Source organism: Paralichthys olivaceus, chromosome 7 (assembly GCF_024713975.1).
Source record: "Paralichthys olivaceus isolate ysfri-2021 chromosome 7, ASM2471397v2, whole genome shotgun sequence".
In the NCBI taxonomy this organism is placed as follows: Eukaryota; Metazoa; Chordata; class Actinopteri; order Pleuronectiformes; family Paralichthyidae; genus Paralichthys; species Paralichthys olivaceus.
Genome location: NC_091099.1, coordinates 12159885 through 12168931, shown reverse-complemented (window position 1 = coordinate 12168931; position 9047 = coordinate 12159885). Strand labels below are relative to the sequence as shown.

Genomic DNA, 9047 nt, shown 5'->3' with positions numbered 1-9047 from the left:
ATTACTGGCCCATTCATGTAGTTGGATTCTTTTAGAACCGCAAATTACAGTTTCTCCTTCACGTCTTTCCTAGATCTCATGACTTTTTCCATCTCGAGGAAAAGTGATTAGAAGCTAGTGAACAATTGACTTGACTGACCTTCGTGCTTGTTCTGTAAGGAAGGGACAAATTTCATATCAGTCTATGGTAATTCTTCAACAATAAAATATCTGAAAACAACTACAGGGCCTTTCAATATTTATTATATTTTATTATTTTATTCATTTAATAAAGAAAACTTTAAGCAGAAACACATTTCTCTCATGTTTTATTTAGCCAACATATTTAATAGAGACATGGATTCCTATTTGTCTGTAATGTATTCATATTTAGTAATAAGCCAACAAGAGACCCTGAATAACATGGATTATTGGGGCCTTATGTTTGGCAGTGAATTCTAAGATTATCAAACCCGTATGAAAAAGAAATGCAACTGGGACTTAGTAAAACCATAAACTTTATTATATAACTATAAATTAAATAAAACACAAATTCAACCAAATATATATAGAACTTAAACTTATATAGGGCAACCAATAAATTGGCTGGGCCCAACAGCCATCAGTTAAACTTATTTATAACAATCTATTAATAGAATGATTTTAAAGGTTAATAAATTAGTGATTAAAGTTTTTTGTCCAGATTCTAAAACATTCTCAAAGCGGTAATTGGTCGTTCTACTGGGATGAGTTTTTATAAATGAACACAACAGATCTATTGAGTCTTAAAAAATGATTTGTTAACTATCCAAAGTGACTCATCTACTACTTTTTAATTCCCAATAATAAATGTGTAAGACAAAGTGAGGTTGGCCCTTGTGTGCGAGAGTGTGTCGGCTGCACCATGTGCTGTCACGTCGATCGAGAGTTCGTGCCCGAGCACCGTGTTCGTTCATGCACACAGGACCATCGCTATATTCAACACGTGAACGCGCTTTTCTTATTCTGGGAAAATTACGTCATCGCACGGGCCAGGGTGAATGCTGCAGAAAGTTGCAACCGAGAAGCTGCAAGAAGAAGCTGCAGCTCCGGGCTTTGTTATACAGCCTCTCATTGTACACATGAAAACAACGTAATATACAGGCTGTGGGTTGCACACTTAGAAGATGCAATATGAACAAGAATAATAATCTTAGGCTACTTTAAAGACCAGGGACATTTAAGAGAAAAGTCCCAATAAAAACTGTTGGTAATTTATAAAAATTGTAAGTTTTTGAAATAAAGAAATAAAGAACTAGAGGAAGCTGTGCAGTCCGTTATATGTGAGGGGGCGGACCACGACAGGCGCGCACAGACGACGCGCGTAAGAGCCGTCGGCGCGTCGGCAAATAACCTCATTGTGCATTCACACAGTTATTCTGCTTCTCTTCTCCTCCACCGTCAGAGATAGTGTGAAGCCACAGCTCGTGTTCCGCCATGGCCGCGCTGTCGGGAGGAGAGATGTGCGTCAAGTACCTGATGTTCGCCTTCAACCTGGTGTTCTGGGTGAGTTTGAAGCGAGAAAAGCGCGTCGTTCTCTTAAAAAAGAACATCCCGCATGCGTGTGTGAGCTTCACGTGCACGCGCATCCGTGTGTGAGCAGCTTTACTACGCTGTGAATGAAATTATACTAGAGTCGCAGATGTATGGGATCGTGCCGAGCCCTCGCGGACAGCCCCGGGTTGATTATCCCAGTTTATTCGGCAGTGCGCCCTCGGAGGGTTTGTGGCTCTGGACACCAGTGAACACAAAGTGTCCCAGTGCCTGTGCAGGCTGATGGAAGAATAATCCCCAGTGGCCAAGTGACCCAGTTCCACGGCAAAGACCACACTGTGGAGTTTGCGCGCACGGCATTTTAATAATTGCAGAGTGGGGGAGGAGATACGCTTGTTTTTATTGTGGTGGTGATACTGATTACTAATATAATAATAATTAAGACTTCTGCTCCGTCACGTGATGTGAAGTGTTGCGCATGTCAGAGTCAGTCCATGTAAATGTGCATGTGTGTGTGTTTATGTATGTGTTGTGTGTGAATGAATGCTGGTTTCATATATATATATATATATATATATATATATATATATATATATATGTGGCTATTTGAGTCCCACTAAGCCTGCAGGGTGTGTCCTGGCTGCTGTGTGCGTTTGTTTGCATGTGGTTTCAGATGGATGTTTTGTCCTTTTAGGGACGTTTGTCATTTGTGCAGCTATACATAGAGCCAAGCAGATCAGCATTCATCGCAGAGCAGACAGGGGTTTCCCACAGCTTCAATGTGTGTGAGTGTGTGTGTGTGAGAAAGAAATGACACAAAGCACAATCAATTTGGGATATTAAATACTTGGCAAGGCTCATATAATCTCCCTATTCACTAAAACAGCACCGAATTACACAGACTGCATAGATATCAGTCACCTAAATGTGCCTCAGTTTTTCAAATCAAAATGCATGGATTGTTTCCTGAGAAATTAATACAAAATGTAAAACTATTTATGTCTTTAAATATTTATATTTAATGTTAAAGAAAGTGATAAAAGACATCCTGGATCCACCCACTGATCCAGATCTTCCCTGACAAATACTGCACCCTTCTACTAAGTTTTGCGGAAGTGGATCCATAGTTTTTGTATTATCTTGCTTATAGACAAACCATCTATGCAACAAACCGACTGCAGGGGTGAAAACATATACCTCTTCGACGGAGCTATATGCAAAAAATACACTGAAAATGCAGTGTTTCAGCAATGAAACACTTCAAGAAAGGAATAAGGTGACAATACATTTTAGCTCACTATAAATCAACAGTTTCTAGATAGTTTTAACACAGCCTGCAACAACCTTTTCGATTTATTAAGCGTGAAGTGAAGACGCTCTTGTCATATCGTTCATGCAGCCACAAATCACACAGCGCACACACACATCTGACTTCAGGTCAATGTGGACACGACAAGAGAGCACATGTTCAGTGTTTGGTCAACCTTGCACACAAAACTAATAATAACGGATTCTGGGAGTATATAAGCTATATGCAGTGATTACTAAACTTCCCATGTATATAGGAATGGGAAGTAGCCATATTTAGGAGCAGCCAATAACACAGTTCAGACAGAAGAGCAGTTAATATGCTGCAGAACAGGTTTTTTACAAAATGTTTTATGTGTACGTGTCTGAACGTGCTGCTCCCTCCCACATCCTACAAACCTTGCCTGTCCACATGATTTGCACACAGACGCACAAACTTTACATTGAAAATTAAACAAAAGACAGAAAGCAATCCCAGGTAGGAGTTGATATCACGCACACAATGAAGGACAGTATCTAATGTAACACCACCACTCCTGCAATTTCCTATTTGTGTGATCAGGTGATCAAATGAAGGTGTGGCAGTGAAAGCGTGTTGCCTTTCCACTAACTGACACCTTGATGTTTTTACTTCCTCCTTGGAATTAGTTAGCGAGAGGCATTCCTGGCTGCACAGTCTGTGTTTGTTTCTGTGTGTTTCTGTGTGTGTCAACTGAATCAACATGGCTGTCGCTGGGGGAATCAAGTGTGTGAAATATCTCATGTTTGTCTTCAACTTTATCTTTTGGGTAGGTGTGTTTTTTTATTCTGTCCTACTCTGCTGTGGGGTTTTGTTTGCTTGTAACTGAGTCTTTGTGAGGACCAGCTTGAGTTACAGAGTTACAGACTGAAGACATTTTGAGGAAGTGAGGACAAAGTTACGTTAAGGTTCACGTTAGGGTAAGGGTCTACGAGGGGGGAGAGAGATAGAGAGAGAGACAGACAGAGAGAGAGAGAGAGACAGGGGTGGAGACCTTTCCTCAGCAGTCGTGTTAAAGATTTACACAACTCTGATTACTCTGATCTGCCATTTTGCTCAAACAATGGCACATAAATCATACAAGAGGAAGTAAAGAAGGTGAAAAATTGTTGAAAGAACAACAGAATACAAAAGTAGAACACACACCCTTTGCATAAAAGAGTTGTGTTTCACAAGGATTCTCTGGACTGACCTGTCTGTGCTGACAAGGTTTGTAAGTTTGTAAGTGCCTGTCTATGCACGTTATGGTTCCATGCACTGACACCCGTGGTGCAAAGTGCAACTGGGAACAGAGAAGTATGGCAGGAAATGACGACATGCACTCATAATGTCATGACATCTCACACAAGCGAATCGACAAAAATATTTTTTAAAGCCACAACACAAATGCAAAAGCTACTCAATGGAAACAAAAGAACCACGGAAGTGATTGGAGGTGGACCATTAATAAACATGTGACATTGTTAAATAAAAGTACAGTATAAATGGCAAACAGTGTGCATTGAGTGATGTAACTGCAGAACTTCATGTGAGGATATACTCTTGTGTCCAGCTTGCAGGTACTGCTGTATTTGCCATAGGCCTTTGGCTGAGATTTGACCCAAAGACCAAAGGCCTTTTTGAGGGAACAGACTCTCCATATGTGTTTTACACAGGTAAGACACTGAATCAAATCACATACCCTTCAAGACAAAGATTATGTGTATGCTGTAATTTGCAATATATATATATATATATATATTTATTATGTGTGCAGGTGTATACATCCTGATTGGAGCTGGAGCACTAATGATGCTGGTGGGTTTTCTGGGATGTTGCGGGGCCATCCGGGAGTCCCCTGCTATGCTGGGACTGGTTCGTACCACTTTTGTGTTTGCATTTGCTTATCGTCATTTGTTTGTCAGATCTGATACACAAAAACTACAGAACCAATTTCCATGAAATGAGGGGTGGGGCATGACTCAACAACATTTGTAATACTTTTAGAATTAGATTTTGGAGTGGATCAGAATAAACAAAAACATGGTGAGATGGGGCGTTGACCTTATTCTATTAATTTCTATTCACTCACAGTAATTTGTAAAGTAGAAGCTCTTGAAGAACAAGTACATTCTACTGCCAGCAACTCCCACACTTGACTTCACATGTGAGGATTGTAGACTGACCTTGGGTGCAGTAAGAAATATGAGAGTCTGCCTTCATCATTGTTTACTGAACATCGTCAAGGCCAAAGAAGAGTCTCCACTCTCTCCCTGCCTCCCTCCCTCCATGTCTGGCCCTAATCTTCTTGCACTAAATCTCTCAGGAGGTGGAGCCATGTAAATTGGGTTTAGCTACACTCAGATGACCTAATGTGTTCATACATGCACACAAAGTACATGCGCACAAGCCTCCATGGAGCCAAACATTCACGCAATTTTGTTTTTCCTCGGCACAGTTCTTTGGCTTCCTGCTCATCATATTTGCCATCGAGGTGGCAGCTGGAATCTGGGGATTTTCCAATCAAAGCAAGGTATCGTAAAACTTAGTACATTCAACTGATTTAATTTGTGTGAGAACTTTTCAACAAAGTTAAATTGAGTTTATGTAGTAAAATTGACAGACAACAAAGTGAGTGAAATACTGCCGCTGAGTGAAACAAGAACATGTTGCTATAAGGCAGCATGAAGAAATGTTGTCTGCTTGAGTGTTGCATATTAATAAATCCTCCTTGCTGCTGTGTTGCAGGTGGTGAACGACATCACAACGTTTTACATGCAGACCTACAACAACTATAAGACAACGGGAGATGAGCGCCTCAGAGAGACACTGCGATTGATTCAAACAGGGGTCAGCCATTTCCACTTAATTCTGGTTCAGACCAATCGACACTAATTGGACCTGACTTAGACCTTATCGAAGTAATTTGGAACAAATTACATTTTCAAGTGCATGCAATGTTTTCCCATGGGAACTTTGCAAGACGTCTCTGTCCACAGCAAAGAGATCCATTATGTTTTTGATGACTAGAAAATGTGAATTCAGCTAATTAACTATAAAATCTGCATGTTGGTATATGAGACTATTTTTATTTCAGTTCAGGAGAGTTGCATTAGAAAGATCGATACCACTAATGTCTTTGCGTTAACAGTGGTGCTTAGTGTTGCTAAGCTTACACACTTGAAGCAGACACTTAATTTCCAAAGGTCACACACATACCAATACATCTCATGTTGTCTTCTGATTGTGTGTCGACTTGAGCAGTTTGAGCACTGACAATAATTTAAAAATTATCAAGTCTTTTAGTAGGAGTTGTGCTGTAACTATCTCTTGATGAACAGAGGCTCATATATACATCCAGGACATCTGTGCAGCATTTCCACTGGTTGCCTGGCAACCTCAATGCGACTACAAGACTTTGAATATAAAAATAATATAAATATAATAACCCTAACCCTCATTATAAAGTTAACTTTATACTGTTTCTGAAGATCTTTTTATTATATCCTATATAGTATATTGTCTGCCACAATGCACTGTAACAAGTATTTGGTCACTGATGGTCACTAACCGAGTAATACATACCATCATGCATTGCCCTCATGCTGAATGACAGAAAAACAGCCAACACACAAGAGGAGAGAGTAATGCATGATGTGAAGGCAGCTCAAGTTTGTTTGTAAATCACATTTCAAAAATAAGACAAGTGTTTTACATAAAATATAAAAAGGCATTATGACAAATTGTAAAAGCAACATAAGAAAATACAAATAAGAAGCATGACTAAACATTTTTTACATTGAGAATTAAATTAATAACACATTAAAAAAAATAAAAATAGAATAAGATGTAAATTAAGAGGGAAGGAAATAAGTGTGTATTCGATTTCATAAAAGGCAGTTGGCAAAGAGGAAAGGCTTCAATATGGATTTTAGAGCTTAACACTGCTTCTCCATGTTTAGTTCTCAATAGTAAGAAGGTTTGTGCCATGTCTGAATAAAAAGCCCCAATACCCTCGATTGAAAGAGATTTGAAATTTGAAGTTGTGACACAAGAAATGCTTTTGGTATATTCAAGTAGGAAAATACGCTTAATATGACATGTATCCAATGATGATGAACTCCCTATAATATTGAGGAGTGAGTAATTTCAGGCACAACCTAAAATTGGAATTCAAATGTTTGCCTTTAATAGGAACACATTTTTTAGAGATATGGTTTCTTTCTGCAAGTCTCCTTGTTCACTAACATGCTGATTTTGTATGTGAACAGCTGAACTGCTGCGGTCCAACTGGTACACCAGCAGACGCTGCCAAAGAAACCTGTCCCAGAGGGGAGCCACTTGAGGAGCTCATTACTAAGGTACAACCATCCTGAATGTGTGTATAGATTGAATGCCAACACAGCTAGATTCTCCAGTCCAAAGAATATTTTTACCTTAAGTCATTAAAGATCTCAGACACCCCTAAGCTCTGTGAGCACTGACACTGTGCGTCAAATTCATAACAATGGTCGGACATGTGTCATTATTTCATCAAGTCTTCCCTTTTCAGACCAATTTCCTCAGCCTCTTTGAGGTGTTACCATGGCAACAGTGGTGTACAGTGTGCTGTTACATGCACCATACCCTAAGCCACGTTCAGCATAGCTTTATAGACACATAGCTGCATGGAATCCTGCTTGTGTGTTGCAGAGCTGTCCTGACGTCATCGATGATGTTTTCGATTCCAAACTACACATCATAGGAGGAGTGGGCGTCACCATTGGGGTTATTATGGTGAGTGTGTGATTTTGTTTCACTGGATTTCAACAAATTTCAATGTCTGCTGACCTGGAGGATGAACACGGTGAAGACACAAGTAATATGTCCTCCTCTCTCCTGCAGATGTTTGGAATGATCTTTAGCATGCTCCTGTGCTGCGCCATCAGGAAATCTCGGGAGGTGGTGTGACACCCGCCCCGCACACCACATGTTGTTGTTAATATTGCATGATGTCATTCCTTGAGTCCCAGACTCTCCACTTCCAATAGAAACACTGCTTGTTCAAGGGGCATAACATAAGTAGAGACTGGGTGCTGATATTTCTGTTGTTTATGAGATTATTCTTCAGCTATACTCTCGACACTTTCCTGGACTAGATAAATGCAATGTGGTTTTTAGACCCAACTATAGATCGAGTGTCGTATGTGCTTAAGTAGTAAAGAAATACGCAATCTGTGGTGATTTGATTGAAATTAGTGCTTTGTGAACTGCTAAATATCTAAACAAAGGATTATATTATTTACTGATCACATTTCTACTGCTACCACTCGTGATCACTCACTGGCAAGAAGAGTAATATTGGTCCAGGGTCACAGAAAAAGGCAACCAGCAACACTTCAGCACCAAACAGCAGCAGCCAATGAAATCCTATGATGCTATTCTTACAACACTGACGTCAAACCACGGTGATGAGTAGCCAGTTCAATGCTGAGCAGTGAACTGCTGTGGCTGTTTAGGTATTTGTGTAGCATCTCAGTTTCTTTGTCATTAGGATATTTCATTTATTCCTTTCCTTACTTCCCCCATTATTTCATTCGCACTTGTTTAAAATGCCTTCAATATTTTTGGTCACATTTTGTAAATGTTGCTTTTTTTTTAAATCAGCAAAACATTTTTAATCTTAGATGTTTAAATGGTATGTGTGGTTTGATTGTGTATTTTATAAGGTCCATTTCATTTTACAGAGACTTGCTTGATTTATACCATATGCACTATGTTTCACAGAGACAAAAATTATTGAGAACCAAATAAACAAAATGTACTAATTCAAGACTGACGGTTTTGTATTATTCAATTCAAATAATTTTAATTTGTCTTTTAGGAGCATCATTTGTATAAAAGCATTAGTGTGCATCGCCCACATATATGATTTTGTTTGGTGGGCTGTGATGAATGTTACAGAGACACCTGAACCAAACGGTTGGGTCAAAGGTTATGACAGATTCACTGAAACATTAGTAAAACACTACAAGGACTAATTGGAGGACTTGATGCCTGCAACATATTTGTAATCCTTTGTGGCATGCAATCAGTGCAGTCAAATGAACTTGGATTTTTTTTATCAGGCCTATTCTCTGACTGATTAAAGGCAAAGTTTTCAATAATACGTTAACTCTGCTTGGAATGTAACAGTAAGTTGTTTGTATCATGGTCCTGCAGGGGTTCCTAGGGCGTGAGTGCCGTGACA

General features: G+C 39.5%; 1 protein-coding gene across 2 annotated transcripts; it reads left to right on the top strand.

The window, feature by feature from the left end:
• Positions 1–1312: 1312 nt before the first annotated feature.
• cd9a (CD9 molecule a) lies at positions 1313–8630 on the top strand. Of its 2 annotated transcripts, none has more exons than XM_020078898.2 (8): positions 1313–1524; positions 4392–4494; positions 4596–4693; positions 5277–5351; positions 5567–5668; positions 7090–7179; positions 7511–7594; positions 7703–8630. In XM_020078898.2, exons 1-8 carry the CDS (start codon positions 1456–1458, stop codon positions 7766–7768), a joined length of 687 nt encoding a protein of 228 aa, XP_019934457.1. In that variant the 5' UTR covers positions 1313–1455; the 3' UTR covers positions 7769–8630. The 2 variants fall into 2 exon arrangements, with proteins under 2 accessions (XP_019934457.1, XP_019934458.1); XM_020078899.2 differs by lacking the exon at positions 1313–1524 and adding an exon at positions 3409–3608.
• The last annotated feature ends 417 nt before the right edge of the window (positions 8631–9047 follow it).

Excerpts from the sequence above, each read along its gene's own strand:
- cd9a (XM_020078898.2), top strand. The coding sequence starts at position 1,456 with ATGGCCGCGCTGTCGGGAGGAGAGATGTGCGTCAAGTACCTGATGTTC. Across the intron at positions 7,180-7,510 it reads TTGAGGAGCTCATTACTAAG|AGCTGTCCTGACGTCATCGA; the intron begins GTACAACCATCC and ends TGTGTGTTGCAG. Across the intron at positions 7,595-7,702 it reads TCACCATTGGGGTTATTATG|ATGTTTGGAATGATCTTTAG; the intron begins GTGAGTGTGTGA and ends TCTCTCCTGCAG.